Source organism: Lichenostomus cassidix, chromosome 4 (genome assembly GCF_008360975.1).
Source record: "Lichenostomus cassidix isolate B80296 chromosome 4, HeHo_3.0, whole genome shotgun sequence".
Taxonomy (NCBI): domain Eukaryota; kingdom Metazoa; phylum Chordata; class Aves; order Passeriformes; family Meliphagidae; genus Lichenostomus; species Lichenostomus cassidix.
In genome coordinates, this window is record NC_139484.1 from 49,952,608 (window position 1) to 49,970,817 (window position 18,210).

Sequence of the window (18,210 nt, forward strand, 5' to 3'; positions counted from 1 at the left end):
GAGGGATTTTTTTCACTGTGATCACTCCAAATTCCTTGGTTCTTTGATTGCTGAGAATTGGTAGCAATGATGTTTCATTTTTGTATTGAGCATAGGCCAGTAAATCACAGTATAGCTGAAGGCCTCAGTTCTGTTTGATCATATTTAGGTATGCCCTGTAATAGATCCTAACTTTTGTATTTAGTTTAAAAGCAGTACTTTAGTGTCTTTACATAAAAAATATAAAAATACAAAAGAGTCTGAGCATTTGGTTACTGCTTGTTTAATTTTATATCCCTTACCTGTGCAAACCCTGCCAACAAAGGCATTGTCAATGAAGTGCCTAATTGTCTTATTTTGAAAGCAGTGTTTCTTTTCTGTAGCTCAAAGTCAATGAGGCAGTATTGTGTACAGGCAAATATAACTTGTGATGGCCTCCAATATTGTTGTCTTTTAATTCTGTTTTTTTGTGTTTTATTTTTTTCACATTTTTCAGAACGTCCTCTGCATTATACAGAGAATGTACTAGAACAAGTTCTTCACTGGAGTTCACTACCAGAGCCAGGCACTGCATACCTAATAATAAAGAGATTCCTAACAGCACACATGATGAATCTCTACATTGGTACGTAGCATTTTTTTTATTTAGTTATTTTATATGGAGACATGAGGATGGCAACTGTTTTATAGCTGTTTCAATGAAGCAAAGTGTCCCAGAACATCTAAATTACTGCTACATCATAAAAGTTGCAGATTTACAGAGGGTTTTGCTGACTTCCTACAAAACCATAGAAATTATGGATGTTTGTTTCTACAAACTATAAGCTCTCCCATTGGAATATAAAAGTGTACAGAAATTCTAAAGTCAGTTCACACTTTGTGAACTTCTGCTGTGAAGGTTGAAACTGCTCTTTAATCTAAAACATATCATTTGTATATATTTATATAATTATGGTATGCTAATTACAATTTCTATTATCTATTTCAATGCCTCCAAACTACAAAGTTAATTTTACAGAATCACAGAATATTCTGAGTTGAAAGGGACCCAGAAGGATCATCAAAGTCCACCTCCTGGCCTTGCACAGGACAGCCCCAGGAATCACACCACGTTCTTAAAAGCATTGTCCAAATACTTCCCGAACTCTGAGGCTTGGTGCTGTGACAACTTCCCTGGGGAGCTGTTCCAACCACCCTCTGGGTGAAGAAATTTTTCCTGATGTCCAGCCTAAACTTCCTTATACAGCTTCAGGCTATTCTTTTATCCTGTCACTGGGCACCACAGAGAAAAGAACAGTGTTCACTCCTCTGTTTCACCTCATGAGAAAGTTGTACACTTCAGTGAGGTGTCGCCTCAGTCTGCTCTTCTCCTCAGGCTGAACAGAGCAAGTGATCTCAGCCCCTCCTCATACAGCTTCCCCTCCAGGTCCTTCACCATCTTTGTTGCCCTCCTTTGGACACTCTCTAATGCCTTTAGATCCTTCTTACATTGTGGTGCCCAAAACTGCACACAATATTTAAGGTTAGGCTGCCCCAGCCCAGAGCAGAGCAGGACAATCCCCTCCCTTGCCCGGCTGGCAAAGGTGTGCCTGATGCCACCCAGGACACAGCTGGCCCCCCAGCTGCCAGGGCACTGCTGATTCACATTCAACTTGCCATCGACCAGGACATCCAGGTCCCTTTCCACAGCACTGCTTTCCAGCATCTCACTCCTCAGTCTGTCTGTACATCTGGGCTTGTCCCATCCCAGGTGACATATCCAAGCAACTGAATTACTTGGAGATTATGTGGCCTTTAAAAGGGAGCTGACACCTGAAATATAGATCAAGTATATAGTGAAAACATATGGTTTACACTTTGCCCCAGTCTGTGGGTTTTTTCCCCCTCATAATACCTGGCTTTAAGTCTCCTATATAATATGTAGTATCTGTTTTGAGAGTAGTGGAAGTTAAGGTGTTCAAAAATTATATCCTGTTTTCAAGCAGTTGAAACCCTACAGTATGCTATTACTGTAGAATGTGTGATGGTAACACATGATGCCTGGTTTAATGTTCATCTTATTTTATCTAATGACTTATTCAAATATATATATTTTTCCTCTCTCATACATGGAAATGTTAATCTTTCCATTCCATATATCTCATCTTGATTTCAAGAAGTAAAATTTATGCTATTGTGCTTATTCCTCTGAAAGTAATAGCCTTCTTTCACCATGCTTTATTCCTGTAAAAGTATATTTTACAAATATGAATGAACCTGAATAAGTGTGCTGTTCACAGCTTTTATGGTCAAGTTTCACTGTCTCTAAATGTGTGAGAGCAGATCATGAATGGAGAGAAATGGTCTACTTCATTAAAAGCTTGCTATATGAACTCCTGTCACCTCACTAGGTATGTGTTGAGGTATAATCAGAAAAGAGAATGGGTCATAAGGATTGTGTGAATCACTGCTCTGAGAAACACAGTAGGACTTAGGCTAGTGTCAATTTACAGAATGTAGTAAGGGGAAGATCTGCAGCAATTTGCACTCCTTCCTGTCTCCTAGATTTTACATCCATTTGTTCTCCCAACCTCTCACAGTAATTGTTTGTATCAGTTCAATTCAATTTGACCTTAGTCTAGACACACAGTCTTTTGACTAAGTGTTCACATTTATTAATGCTTTATGTTTAAACATTATTAAATAAATTATATTGGTTTTCTCAGTGGTTTGAAAAGGAAAATCTCTGCCATATTGCAGACTTACAGTGTTGATGGCTGCAAATTCCACGTGGTAGAGTAATCTTGTGAATTCATCCCTAGATAGTGTCAGAGTGAGAAAATATACAGAATGAGGTCACTGGGGAAGGGATGTTAGCAGTGTTATGGGAACAAGGCACTTATAGTTTTGGTGGGGCTCTCTATCTCAAAGTGCACAAGAAATAACTGCTAGTTTGAAGAAAGAAGTGAGACCTCAATCTTTGCTGTCTTTTCCACTCCATACGGGGATAATTCCTTGCTACTGAGTAATAGGGCTGAGGCCAGATGTTGATTTTAAGTATATTTTTTACAGTGGATTTTACAGTGGATTCAGCCCATACAAATGGAGTGAATCCATTTGGTGGATGGATGTCCTCTGACTTTGCAGTAAAATTAATAGGACTGTGGTCATATAATGTTTATAATTTAATTCTATGCATATTCTTGGCTTCCCTGATTTATGTAATTATCTTGAAGACTAAATTGTTATATACTTGGAACATGAATTAATATTCTTATTAGCAAAGAGAGAATAAATTAGTGCTTTTTTAAACTGTGAATATATATATATTTACACTTATAATTGAGGACATCTAAGTAATTTCTGATTTTAATTGTCAAAATATATTGATTCTGGCTTTAGTTGCTTATTTTTTGATATTTTATCCTGTGCTGCTTCTTAATACTAGAGTTTTGATATCAGATGCTCAAATTCTAAGTGGAGTTTAAATGAAAAAAGCCAATTGAGTACTTGGGTAAGGATGAGATTTTCAATACATCCTATACCCATTTTACATCACGGTTATATTTCTTATTCTTAAATTAATATAGTTTAAAAGCTAGTGGTATCATTCTGTAACTGCTAAACAAGTTGGTTCAGTATTTCCTAAATAGGTGAGTGACTTAGAGGAAATACGTACATATAGCTAAAGAAAATAGGTGGTGGAAGCCAAAATATGGCATAAGTAGTAGGCTTGTAGTGTTTTGGAATAAAGGAATTATTAGCCCTGTTAGTCTGGCTCCCTCATCAAGGTGAAATGGCATTGAGTGGAATAGAGGGGAAGGCTACATCTCTTGCCTACCTGCTCTCTTCTCATGTTTGCAGTCTGCTTCCAGTGCTGTTTACCTCAGGGAGAAAAGAATACCTCAGAATTCTGCTGAATTCTGTGTTCTCTTATATAGACAGTAGGAATTACTGTCTTTTCCTTTGTTCTTCCTCACATTCACTACTAAAGTGCCATTTTAATTTGAGTTTCAGTTTTTATATATATGATTCATGTCATCATGGCAATGACTGTAATTACTGGTCAGACATTTTTGCTGTGGAAGTGTACTTACTGGCAAAAGCAAGATAAAGTTGTGAAAAAAATATATGTGTATTGAGCAGAATAGAAAACCTAAAAATACCTAGAGGTGGTGGTGCAGTAGTTTATATGTATTAGTAATACTTCTTTGCATTATTTGATTCAGGATTTTAAATTGCAGAGAATGTACTGAGAAATCTAGTCTTTAGCACTGAAAGCCTTTGATAGAGCTGGTATTTTTCTTTTTTTAAATTAAAACTTTCTCAGTACAAAGTTAAATGCTTTAGAAAGCTGACTGCAAAGCTACTGCTTGGGTTTGTTTGGGAGGTGGTATTTTGTTTGAGTTTTTTATTAATTTTACCAAATATACGTGAGTTTGTATGTATTTTAACACAAATAAAAAAATCCAGATAGACTCATGACAAAATCAGATCTTTATTAAAATATTTTGCATCTCCTAAACACAAAGATTAAAAATATCCATGTCATACTTTTGAGCTTAACTGCACATTCTATGCTGAAAACATTATGTGAATTAAAGTTAGTTAGTATATTCTTTCCATGTAAACATAGAAGGGAAACAGAGAAGGGTTTTTTTCCTACCAGTAATAAAATAATAATGGTGTATATGTTTAAGAATGCATTCCTTATGAATATACACTAATATACAATATAATATCTATTAATATACAGTATGTATTGAAATGTAATATATAGTTTTTATATATGTGTATGTATATATGTAGATATTTATATATATGAGATATATAATGAATGTAATTGTTTATATAGGTATAGAATAATACCAAATAAATTTTACCAATATAATTTTAGTTTTTTGGTAAACAATTATACTTAAAAACTAGCAGCTTCCACTGTTGCAAAATCATCTAACAAGATGCTTTTTTTTTTCTTGGTAGAGAAAAATGAGAAAGGTAGCGTGAAAGCAGGCAATCTGAAGTACAAGGAAGAGCCATCAAAACTACTGTCTGGAAACAAATTTCAAGAGCGTTATTTTGTGTTGCGGGAAGGAAACTTGCTTCTTTATAAGGATATGAAGGTACAGCAGACAAACTCTCCACAAACTCTGAAGTACTCATTAGGCTTTCCTTTTTGGTATGGAAAAGGAAAGGAAGGCAAACAGATATCAACATTTCACATATTAAAGGGCAAATTCTAGAGTCTGGGGTTGAAGTATAAGAATTTTGTCTTTCTGTTTCACAGGTGTGTTAGTAAAAGGAGTTTGTGTGAGTTTGTCATTGACCTACTGTAGTTAGGCATTACTATAAGCTTTAAAAATTCAAAATAGAGCAATGTTTGGGTGTTCTGTGCTGCCACTAAGTTATTTGAAAACCTGCTCTAGAGAGAGCAGTAGCAGAAGTAATATGGAACTTTAGTTAGTGCATGCCTTTTTTTCTTGGTATTTCACACAAAGCCCCTAAAAATTGCAAGCAACAGGGTTCTTATACCTACAAGTCTCATGATACAAGAGATTATAGGAAACAATAACTCTCAGTACACTAGCAAAATCTTTCCCTGCTTCCCAACAACAATTTTCAGATGTATTCTCAGTCCTCTAAAAACTAGTACTGATAATTAGGTTAGATATACCCCAGAATTCCATAGAAATGAATTTAATCATAATTAATAGCAGGGTGGTTTGAGTTTTAAATATTTCATGGGAGTTTTCTTAAAACAGTGGGTTTGAGTGAATGCAGTTTATATTTAAGTATAACGTCAAGTAATACTCATCGTGAACTATGTTTTCATTTTAGTTCTGATAATTTCTGGTGAAAAAAAAAATCAGAGTTTCAAGTTCTTTTATTTTTGCTGACTGCTGTTTTTTCCCATCCAACAAATATAGACATGTACTTGCTGACCTTCATAAAGTATTTTTTTAAAGACATATCCCTTGCTTACATAAGCTAATGCACTGAGTCTTCTTGTGATGCTGTGGATACAATCTTAATTAGAATGACCCCAGAATGTCAAAATTAGTGTGTTGTAATTTAATGTTAAAACTCAAATTGGCACATATGTGAGAATAAATTAATATGCCCATAAAACCTTAATTAGTATTTTGGGAAGAGTTTATGACAGGAGTGTAGTACTTTATAATCTCCTTTTTAAGCCATTCTAGTTTATAAAATATTGAGTTCCCCAGCTCAGGTGGAGCTTTGAACACTGTTATTTTCAAATGGCTTTACATTTGTTTTTTTCTAAAAAACCAAAGGGAAATACCATTCTGATCAAATAGTGTCTATGAGTTTTACTTTCTTTTGAGAGATATTAATCTATCATGAATAATCTTGGTTTAATTTTAGTCATATTTAGAAATGAATAGTAGGAAAACTTGACATTGCAGATGGAAAATTGTATTTAATAAGACTGCATGTACTAATTAATTTATAAATTCTCATTAACAGCAAATTAACTTTGTAAATGCAGGTGTAGATACATTCTGTTCAGTGTTTCTCTTGTTCAAGAGCAATTATCAAAAACTTTGAAATTTTCCATGAATACTGTATGTTAAATTACTATATTGTACTAATTGACTAAAATAATTTACCCCTTTAATGTTCTGTTGTTAAGAGATAAGCTCACAGACAAATGGCTCCCTTAAGGTGCATTATTGTGAGAAGTATGCAGTTGTTTACCTTAATAGTATGTTCTGCAGGGGTATTTTTTCATGCTGGCAGAACTCTTCTTTTGAGCAGGAAGGTACTCAGGAATACCAACCATAAAACTTTTTTGTGTTTTGTTGTTTTCTTAAGTTTTCATAAGTGTCTCTTTCCCGCCCCCCCCTCTAGTGTTAGAGATCGAAAGCTGCAGAGTGGGAAATTGAGAATCCAGGGACAGTAAACACTACGAAGTAGTTTTGTGTACTGGATTATAAGATTTGTCAAGTTGTTTGGTGTACTTTTTTCTAAATTGAATGCTGAAATGCTTGACCTAAAAGTACTAAAGGAAAGCTGTTTTCTTGTGTTAAGTATTAGCTTTGTGCTGTAGTAGTGTACACGAGAACTTTATTGTTTTTTTCAGCACTTCATCTTCCAGACACATTCAGTTCTCATACCTAGTGTGGGTGTATGTCTGCTGTAGATTGAGTAAAGGTAGTTTGTTCAAGAAGGAGCAAGGAAGGAAGGAAGCCCAGGAGATCTCTGGTCCAACTTCCTGTGCACAGCAGATAGCAGCTGAGGTTAGGACAGGTGCAGGGCTATAATCAGTTAAGTCTTGAAAAACCCCAGGGACAAAGATTGCACAACTTCTCTGGGCAGCCTGTTGCAGTACTTGACTGTCCTCATGAGGGAAAGTTTTTCTGTTTTTACATGTAGTCTTCTCACAATGTAATAGCCTCACTCAGTCTGCTTGGGAGCTTCCCTGCAGGTGCAGGGGGGCTGCTGGTAGATCAGCCTCTCCTCACACGGCAAGTGCTCCAATCCCCAGCGAGCTTGGTGGGCACCTGCTGAGCTCTTTCCAGATTATTTATTCTCTTTTTTCTCTTGAGGACACAAAAGATGCAGTCACACAAGTATTGAGGAAAGGAGGAGAATCACTCTCCTCCACCTGCTCACTGTGCTTCTGCTAACTCAGGCAATGAGACCAGCTTTGCTGCCACAATACACTGCTGGCTTATGCCCAGCTTGGCACCTACCCGTGTGCTCAGGTCCCTGTCAGCTTCCCACTCTGTGTCATTAAATGGTTTTTTCCTTCACCTGTGCAGGGGTTTATATATTTCATTGTTAAATTTCATAAGATTCCTGTTGGCCCATTTCTTTGTCTTGTGTAAGTTCCTCTAAAAGTCCCAATACTGATGTCCTCCAGAAACCAGGTGGATTGCTTCTTTCTCACTGGGCTGCCCTTTCTGAAGATACCATGAAGAACAAAGCCCTACCCTCCCCATCCCCTGTCCCCTAATAGTCAGGATATGTTATCCAGAGACTTCTGTGGGTTTGAAGACTTCATATGCTTTTTTTTCATCCTGATTTAGCAGCCCCAGTGGCCTAATGGATGAGGCACTGGCTAAACCAGGGATTGTGGGGTTGAGTAAGTCAGTACAGTTTCCCATAGGGCAAGTCCTGCCTGACCAACCTGGTGGCCATGAATTGACCATGTCAGTGGACGAGGCAAGAATTGCAGATTCCATTTATCTGAACTTCTGTAAAGCCTTTGACATGGTCCTCCACAATATTATTTTCTCTAAATTGGAGAGAGATGGAATCGATGAGTGGAAATGTTGGATAAGAAAGTGGTTGGATGGTCACATTCTGAGGGTAGTGGTCAACAGCTCAGAGCCCCAAAGGAGTCTAGTGACAAATGGTGTCCTTCAGGGGTGCTTACTGGGAATAGTGCTACTTAATAGATTCATTAATGACATAGGAAAAGGGACTGAGTGCAGCTTCAGCAAATTTGCAGTTGACAAGCTATTGACACAGCTAGTCAGTTGACACACCTAGGGAACAGGATGCTATCCAGAAGGGCCTGGACAAGCATGAAAAGTGGGCCCATGGGAATCTCAGAATGTTTAACAAGATCAAGTGCACCTTGGTTGGGGCACTCATGATATCAACACAGGCTGGGGATGAACAGATCCAGAGTAGCCCTGCTGTGAGGGATTTGGGAGTGCTGGTGGGTGAGAGGCTGGACATGACCCAGCCATGTGCACTCACAGCCCAGAAAGCCAAACGTGTCCTGGGCTGCATCCAAAGCCCTGTGGGCAGCAGGGCCAGGGAGGGGATTCTGCCCCTCTGCTCTGCTCTGCTCTGCTCTGCTCTGGTGAGAGCTCACCTGCAGTGCAGCATCAGCTATGGGGTCCCCAGCACAGGAAGGATATGGACGTGGTGGAGTGAGTCCTATGGAGGCCACAAAGTTTATCAGAGGGATGGAGCACCTCTCCTTATAAGGAAAGGCTGAGAGAATTTGGTTTGTTCAGCCTGGAAAAGAGACAGCTTAGGGAAGACCTATTTGTGGTCTTCTAGCACCTGAAAGGAGCCTATCAGAAAGATGGAGAGCAATGTTTTAAAAGAGCATGTAGCAACAGGGCAACAGGGAATGCCTTTAAACTGAGAGTAGGTTTAGATTGGATATTAAGAAAAAATTCTTTACTGTGTGGGTGCTGAGGCACTGGAAGAGGTTGCCCAGAAAAGTAGTGGATGCCCCATCCCTGGAAGTTTTCACAGCCAGGCTGAATGGGGCTCTGAGCAACCTGATCTAGTGAAAGCTGTTCCTGTCAGTGGCAGGGGTGTTGAAATTAGATAATCTTAAAAGTCCCTTCCAACCCAAACCATTCTATTATCTGAAGAAAATTCTTAGCCTTCCATAGAAGAAGTTCTTTAACAGAGGGCAATCCCACTTCTCCTCTTCCATGATTCTGATTAAGAGGTTGTGTTCATATATAGCACCACATCTTCATTATTCTAATTGTGTTACAGTTTTGTGATTTCATGTGAACCTTAAGTTCTTAATCAGTCTGCTTCCAGTAATAGTGATTTGTACACATTGTTAATGACAAAGAAAGAGGCAAAAAAATTTAATGATCTGCTAGAAAAGAGGGGTGCACTCCATGAAAGAAACTGAACTGTGATGTCAGTCACATGGCATTTTCTCTTTGGCACATTCCTGATACAATAATTTGAATCTTACTTTATTTGCAGGCTAGCAAACCTGAAAAAGTGTTGCCTGTCAGTTCTCTGAAGCTTTATCTTGGAGTGAAAAAGAAAATGAAGCCACCAACAAAGTAAGACTAGAAAAGAAAATAAACACAGAGGAATAAGTATTGTAGTATCATCAATAGCAGGGAGCTTAGAATGTTGTGGAACAAGGAAAAGTCAAGAAGCCAATAGCAGTATGCTGAATTCAATTATCCGCTGTCATATTATTTGTTCTGTTCCTATATCTGTTTTCATGTTCCATGTTAACTCATCTGTGCCTGGAAATTACTTTATTGATTGGCTTTTCTTAATCTAAAGTGCATTTATTATCTCTTGTGTATATGTCTTCTCCTAGCTCACTTAGTTTTGTGGCATATGTCTTGCATGTCAGTGGTGGACACTCCTTCCTTGCACCAAGTAAAAAGAAAGAAGAGAAAACCAACCGATCATGGCCCTTAGTGGCAGTTCCTGTTGTTCAGCAGAGGATTTTTCTTTCTCAGGATCTTTTTTATTTTGATGTTTCTTCTAGCTGAAGACTACAGTGCCCTTTAAAAACATCAGTGACTATCTCTCAGGAAAAGAGAAATGAAAAATGACACCTGTTTTTCTCAGATGTTTCCAGCTCTTGTTCGGTCAAAGCTTTGAGATACTGAGACAATGCACACAGGATCTTATCCCAGGGGGAGTCTAGGTTGGCTGTAGCCTTTAAACAGATCTGCTTGAACTTTTCCTTTACAGCTGGCAAATCAAAACACCCCAAAAAGGTCTGTGAATTTCAAAGCTTAGCCATGTTAAAGAAAACATTGGTGACTTTTTTGGGTGTTTTCTTTTTTTTTTCTTTATTCAAGTGCAGAATGAGTAGAAGATTAGTCCAAAACACAAGCAAAAAGATTATGTAAATGAGTCTTTGCAGGTGTTTTCTTACTTTGAGATTTATTTTTAGTCTGCTTTCAAAAGCAGAGCTTACCAAGCCTCTTCTGGATCTCCAGAAGTGTGTTTCACCTTAGAGGCTTCATTGTGCACCCACTCCCTTTTTGTTCCCCTATCAATTATTCAATCCCTATAAACTCATATGATTTCTTTTGTTTTATAGTGCAAGCATAGCTCTCTTCCCTTTGTGACGTCCACACTGTAGTGGATTCTTTACCAGGCAGTTTTATTTCCAGCACCATTTAGAAAGCACAGCCACAGGAAAAATGAGGCAAGTAGTCAGCCATCATCTGCAGTGCTTTGCTATAAGCGTTTGTCCAGAACGGAAAGTTCGTTACCTGTGAATCAATTGTGAGAAAATGAGCAAAATCCATCCTCAAACCCACAACTTTATGCTGCATTTGCAGTACACATTTAGACTTTGAAACTTAATTTTATTTTTTGAAATTAAAAGGACTATATAAAGGTAATTAATCTCTGCAGTTTCAGGAATATGTCCCTGTCTTGAGTTTATGGAAATAATTTTTGAAAATTTTATTTCTTTCAGCTGGGGACTTGCAGTATTTTCTGAAAAGCACCAGTGGTAGGTAAACATGAAACACATGATTGGTTTAACTTCACTGTCTCATATTTGTGGAAAGGTTCAATTGCAAAATAAGAGTGTTTGAAAACTAATGGGCATTATTTTGCTTGCATGTTGAATATGTTTTTTCTTTTTTCTTTAAGTAAAGAAACTTCCTTAAATCATACGTTTGGTTCATCTTTGGGGTTTAGGTGTCTAGTTTCCTTCTGTGGCCAGAAAGCAAACAATAGTCATAAAGTTAGAATTATAGATTTTAATCCTATGCACATGCTTAATATAAAGAACAGACATTGTCTTCAAAGTAGGTAAAGTGATAATTAGAATTATTTATATATACCTATTTTTTTATGGGAGTGTTAATAATAAATACAGACAGCATAAATGAATAGAAGCACTATTTGAAGTAGTTTAGAAGCCTATTCTCTAATATGTTTAACAGGAGTCTCTGTGGTTCTTCATGTTAATTATGTATTGTGTTCTAGGTATATATGTTGTGATGGACAAGATGTGCAGATGGAGTGGATGATCAGCATTTTTATGGCACAGGTACTAATCTGATCAAAAATGTGACTTATTCTACTGTTATGAAAATCCCATTAAATATGCATATGTTATGTATACGGTTCAGTGCCAAAGTTTCTGGAATACTTAATGCAATAAAAATGCCAAGAAATGTGTCCTAGTCCATGGAGACTGTGAGTGCTTTGAGAGTGAGTGAGAAGAGCATTAGATTCTGGCAACATCTCCCCACCCCATCCTGCTGTATTGTAGAGAAGCTGGTTAAAGAAGGACAATTATTGCCTTTGCAGAAATTCTTGTGGGTGAAATTCTGGCCATTGACCTAAAAGGTGTGGTTTTGTGCCACAATATCTGAAATGCTGTTTCTCTGTTCATTAGTTTGGATGCTGCTAAAGAAGGGTGTCATGTTTAAAAGCATAGTGGTGTGAACTAGCCCCTTTGGAGAGCTGTGCCAATATGGCTTTATTTCTCTTGTGTCCAGGTTAGCTTAGTTAACACTGGAAATTCGTTGTGTTGGGTAGGTATTGTCCTAAATTAAGTAATCTGCTTGCTATGAAATTGTAAGGAGGGTATATGTTTGAGTGACATATAACATATTCTTGGAAATGTTAATATTTACATAGGAGAAGTGGAAGTAAGAGAGATGGGAAGAATTCATCCTGGCAGGAGACTGGAACGTAGTTTAAGGTTTTAACAGGATTTTGTATCTGTGTCAGAATTTCCTTGTCTTTCCTGTGATGTTCAAGGAGCTTTGCAGGATATCACTGTGAATCAACATTGCTAGATGCATGATTACTTGGGAGCTTTGTGTTGCATAAAGTGGGCTGAGCACAAGACTGTTGAAATACTGACTTAGAGGCTTTGTGAAACAGAATCTGACTTTCATAGATAGTGCTAGAAGTATAATGCATGCCTTGAAAGTAGGGCTTCCAAATTCTTGTCTTATTGAGCTCCCCTAACTGAAGTAACTCTTGTTGTTTCTATGGAAACAGCTGGCATGCATCTCATGGGCATAACACGAGCAGTGTCACAGCGAATAGGCTCAGAGGTTATTGATACAGGAAACTTGGAAGTAAATCATGCAAGCTTGGTAACTGTTGAAGTCCTTTTGACATAAAATCACAGTGAAGGACAGTCTGTTAGGATTCTGCTCAGGCTGATGTAGAACCTTCCTTTAACAATATAGATGAAGAAGTGGGAGACATTGCTTAATGTCCAAGATATTTTTTCAAACAGAAAAAAAAGAATGAATCATTTCATGTACATTAAAAAAATTGCTATGAATTCATACTATTTTTTTAAACTTTATGCCAATGAATGAGCAGTGCAATGAATTAGCAGTACTACATTGAAAGGGTTTTTGGTTAGGCTTGTTTTTTTGTGGAATTTGTTAATTTTTTTATTTTACTGATATTCTGGACATCAATAAAGTTGTCAATCTATAAACTACATGAGAAATGATGCGCTAAGGATGCAGATTTAGTGTATTCTTATCACAATCTGCTTCTTTGTTACAGAGAAAATCTCCTTAAGGATACAATGCCTCATATTGGTAAAACTTGCTATAAGATCTCTAAAAAGTTTTGTATCACACGACAGCAGACAATTATTACCACACTACCCCATTTCTAAACCAGAAAACTGTAAATGTCAACTGAGGTTATTTCTAGTTAGAATTTTCAAGTTGAGACCCTCTTTAGGGAAGACAGCTTGTTTTTTGTCCTTATACATTGTCACTCTATTTGAACACACATGTTGGAGAGATTGCAGGCAGCACATTTTCTTTGTCAATGGAATAATTTAGACTGAAATTTGAAAAATACTGTAAAATCAGTTTTGGAGTATTAAGACGTTGACATTTAATGACCTTGTGCAATTAACAGTGACATAAACCAATATTACTGTGCTCCTCAGTGCCTGAGCAGAGTAAAGCTTTATTAGTAATTAATATCAGTAAGATAGTAGTACTATTGTTATTTTTTCCCTGTTTTCTGATCATGTTTATTCCTTCAGTATCAATAGTGCAGAGTATATAAATAGCAAAGTGTAGGCACCACTGTAATCTAATGACAAGAATACTTTTGGTACAGGCGATCAAGTTAACCTAGAGGTTATTAATCTTCTGTTTTAAGTTGGTAAGTACTAAGTGTTTGAAGTAGGACCAGTGTTTGTTTCAGTTCTATGCAAAACCACTCTGAAAAGCCTGGCCCTGAAACTTGATTCTAGAATTCTCTAATAGTTCTGTACAAAATCTCTTAAGAGAATGCATAGCATATAGTTGGAAGTAATTAATTGGTATGAAGATGGACGCAATAGTATTCTTCCAGTTTCCTTGTCTTTGATCAGCTGGAGGCACATTATACTACTATGAGGTGCAGTTGAAGAGAGGGGTCAAAACTATGAATAAATACATTTTTGATGGGGCTTAATACATTGCTAGTATTTCTGATATACTTTCTCAGAGTTCTATTTTAAGAAATGTTACAGGCACAAAAGGGAAATCAGGCTGCTTAACTGACAGGGGTAGTTCCCTAAGGCTTGCTGGGAATTAAGGCAGACAGTTTGCTTCAGAAGCTGATTAAAGTTTCTCCATCACTTTCTGGATTGCTTTGGTTTGTTGTATCTTGATCCACAATAAACTGATTTTGTTTGGTAAGAGCTGCTCTTTCAGATAACACCTTCTCATTTCATTGGAAGAAAATGTTCTTAATGGTCACTGGAGAGAACTCTTATCACAGACTTTTGCATCACCCTGGTCAGCACCATGTGTTAGAATTTTTTAGTCCATAAATATGTGAGTCTATAAAATACTTCTTCTGAATTTGGGTCTTCTGATTTCTAGTCTGCCATCATGAGTCAATAATCACTGAGTCTGATGGCTTTTTAATGGTAATGCTGTTTTTACTTGCAGACCACCTGCAAGTATGATCATAGCTCCACAACTGTTTATTTTTAAATACAGTCTTGAAAAGATTTGCTTCATGGATTTGCAGTCCTGGCTTGCCAGTTTCCTTCCAAGTTGTGCTGCTTTAGCAGTAGGCCTTGGGCATTCTCTTTGATTAGCAGAATCTCATGTTGAAGATTTTTCAGTAAAGTACTCTTATAGTACATTGTCCTCAAATTGGTCCTTCTGGTTTTCATTAACATTACCAGAGGACTTGGAGCTCATGTGCTCAAATTTGAAATATTCAGTTAGTAATTGATGGTTTTTCACTTCCCTTTTCCTCCCAGTCTTGTTTTTCACTCAGAGAAACTTCACATTTCTCCCTAAAACTGACTTATTTCAGTCAAGCTAAAGAAAAGACTACTGTTGAAACCAGATCTGCATATTTGTAGATAGTGTTTCGGATAACATATGTTGTTATCATAGGTTAAACAATTGTTTTCTCTAAATTATTAATATAAATTGTCACAGAATCGCAGAATCAATTAGTTTGGAAAGGATCTTTGAGATCATTGAGTCCAATGATCCTATGACCCACCACCACCTTGTCAACCAGACCATGGCACTGAGTGCCACATGTAGTCTTTTCTTGAACACCTCCAGGAATGGTGACTCTACCACTGCGCAGAGCAGTCCACTCTGATGTCTAATCACCCCTCTGGGGAAGAAATTCTTCCTATTATGCAACTTAAACCTCCCCTGGTGTAGTTTAAGGCTATTTCCTCTCATTCTGTCGCTTGTTGCCTGGGAGAAGAGGCTAATCCCCACCTGATTACAGCCTCCTTTCAGGCAGTTGTAGAGAGTGATGAGGTCCCTCCTGAGCCTCTTTTTCTCCAGGCTAAACATCCCCAGCTCCCTCAGCTGCTCCCCACAGAACTTGTGCTCCAGACCCTTCACCAACTCCATTGCCCTTCTCTGGACTTGCTCCAGCACCTCAATGTCCTTCCTGTGGTGAGTGGCCCAGAACTGGACACAGGATTTGAGGTGTGGCCTCGCCAGTGCTGAGTACAGGGGGATAATCACTGCCCTGGTCCTGCTGGCCACACTGTTGCTGACACAGGCCATGTGCTGTTTGTCTTCTCGGCCTCCTGGGCACATGCTGGATCCTGTTCAGCACCTGTAGACCAACACCCCAGGTCTTTTTCCACTGGGGCACATTCCACTCACTCTGTCCCCAGCCTGTAGTGCTGCCTGGAGTCTTTGTGGCCCAAGTGTTGCACCCTGCACCTTGGTCTTGAACCTCAATAAGAAACACATTTTGAAACGCTTGCACATTGGAGTAATTTTATCTTATTTCAGAAACTGTTGTTGGAACTTCTGAAAGCATGCCACCATGGAATTTTGAATCAAGTCAATATGTATGTTGCATTTGATGATATTTTCTACTTTTGAACATAATTAGAGTAATATTAGGGAAAGAAGATGTTTGAAACATGATGATTATGTATAGACATTTTGGTTCTTGCAAAATATTATCATATTTTTAAGCATCACAGTGTTTTCCCCATTCTCCCACAAGAGGAGGGTGCAGTGTTGTGCAGAATATAGACTTTTCTAAGGGGGTATTACATGCCAAAGAATGTTGTGTATTTATGAAATTCCACACCGAAAATAAGGAATCATTTTGTTCTTCAGCATGCAGATATATGGCCACCTGCGGGAAAAGCAAGAAAACAGTCCATAACTAAAAGTCCAAAGATCAGAGGCTTACCACTAATTCCCATTCATCAGGAGAACACCACTTGTAAAATCAGAGGGAATACAGAAGTAAGTGTGGTTTAAACTTGATATAGAACTTCTAACCACAATGTTGTAATTTTAAGTAGTCCAGTAATAATGAACTCCCTAGAGCTGGATAAATATAAAATGTAGATGCTCTTATTATCAATGTTTCCTTCCATGTTTTGTCATTATAGGAACAGCTAGGACAATTTAATGTAAAAAAGCTATTGTAGTCTCAACCTGTGCAACCTCTCTGGCTGTTCAGTAAATCAATAATGGACTTTTATTTGTGCTTGGGGTTTTTTTGAGCAGAGATTGTTCATTGGGAGTAAGTAAGACTTCTGGCTGGAAATATTATGCACATTATTACAGTGCCCGTTATTATAGCTTTTTTAAATAAGATCCTTGAAAACTGTCCTGCATGCATATATTACAATATCTTTTCTTCTGTCTAAAATAACTGCACTGTTTTAGTGATCTACTCCATTAATATAATGGAAAAGCTCAGATGGAACTAACTTTGGTACTTTTAAGTTGTACTGTTATTAGTCTCAAAGAACAATAAGAGGCTTGAGTTACAACTCTTTGAATAGACTGAGCTTTGTCACTACATTACGTGTACTTATCATATTAGCTTGAGATTACTTTATGGTACCCACATAGAGATACTGATGCTTGTGGGGAGAACTTACTTGCCTTACTTCCAGCTGTGATGAAGCAGTGGAGGCACTGTCCTGCTTGGGAATAGCAGTAGTAATTAGCCTGACTGCAGCACTGAGTAACTGTTGAAACAGCTTGGTCCTTTGACCAAGCAGTATTATTTCTTGTACACTTTAGAAGATTTTGAAGGGAGGTAGTTAATATGGGGTGTGTTGTCACCACTAACAGAGATGGTGGTTCTGGCATGGAGTGGTAAAGCTGACTAGTTTCCATAATAAACCAAAAGCAAAAGGCAGGCATAGTGCTTTATGTAAAAGCAAACTCCATCTTGTGTTACAGTTTCTTCCAGAAAGAATTTCTGCTCTGCCTTAGTAGAAGAGTATAATACAGTGTGAATACAAGTATTTTGTATTTTTTTTACAAACTTTAGTTGTTTTTTTTTAATTTGTCCTTTTTAACCTTCCCTCAAATTTTGCAGTTTTTAATAAGTTCTTTCTGGTGCTTGTATTTTTCCAATGTCTTTGATGAAAGTAAATCATAGCTCTTGTCAGTCAAAAACTTCATAACCCTTAAGTGTGTCTCTTACCTGCTCTGTATGCAAGTACCATTGAAAACTCTAGTACATTCTTTGAGATGGCTACAAATTCAGACATTCTAGGCTAAAAGTTTTATTGGATTTTGAGCTTCATGATTAAAAATCCTTAATGCCTTATAGTATTGTATGGGGTTTTTTTTGGTGTATAATTTGCTTTATTAGGGAGGATTCTAATGTTTTGTACACTGCAACTTTGAGGAAGTCTGCATTTAAACTTAAAGGCAGAAATCCACAGTCTTCATTATTTATGCCACAACTAGATCCAGAGAATTTTTATGCAAAAGGTATTCACATCCTTTAGGGAGGTTAACACAAAAAAACATAATGAAAAATAAAAACTAATGCTTTTTTTACATGGAAAGCCAAAACTGGAACCAACAGAAAAATAGTGGTAGAAAGTATATATATGATATGTTTTACTAAGGAGGAATACTGTACAGCAGTGGAGTCAGTTGAAAAAGAAGATGTACCATTGAGAAACTGTGCCTTCAGTCAAACATATCTCCGTTTTAAAGAGAGTAATTAGAGGGTAATTACAGGAACAAGCATTTTCTGAAAGATGCTGATTTATGGAAAATGAAAGTC

The 18,210-nt window shown here is 37.4% G+C and overlaps 1 protein-coding gene across 2 annotated transcripts in view; it reads left to right on the forward strand.

The window, feature by feature from the left end:
- Window positions 1-18,210, forward strand: part of ARAP2 (ArfGAP with RhoGAP domain, ankyrin repeat and PH domain 2) — a 127,189-nt gene that overhangs the window by 99,261 nt on the left and 9,718 nt on the right. The window contains exons 27-32 of one of the 2 annotated variants that reach the window (XM_085059182.1): window positions 476-604; window positions 4,942-5,081; window positions 9,676-9,758; window positions 11,150-11,185; window positions 11,668-11,731; window positions 16,284-16,415. In XM_085059182.1, the coding sequence (XP_084915308.1) occupies window positions 476-604; window positions 4,942-5,081; window positions 9,676-9,758; window positions 11,150-11,185; window positions 11,668-11,731; window positions 16,284-16,415 (584 nt within the window). The remainder of the gene's footprint in view (window positions 1-475; window positions 605-4,941; window positions 5,082-9,675; window positions 9,759-11,149; window positions 11,186-11,667; window positions 11,732-16,283; window positions 16,416-18,210) is intronic. The other variant, XM_085059183.1, reaches the window with a different exon arrangement.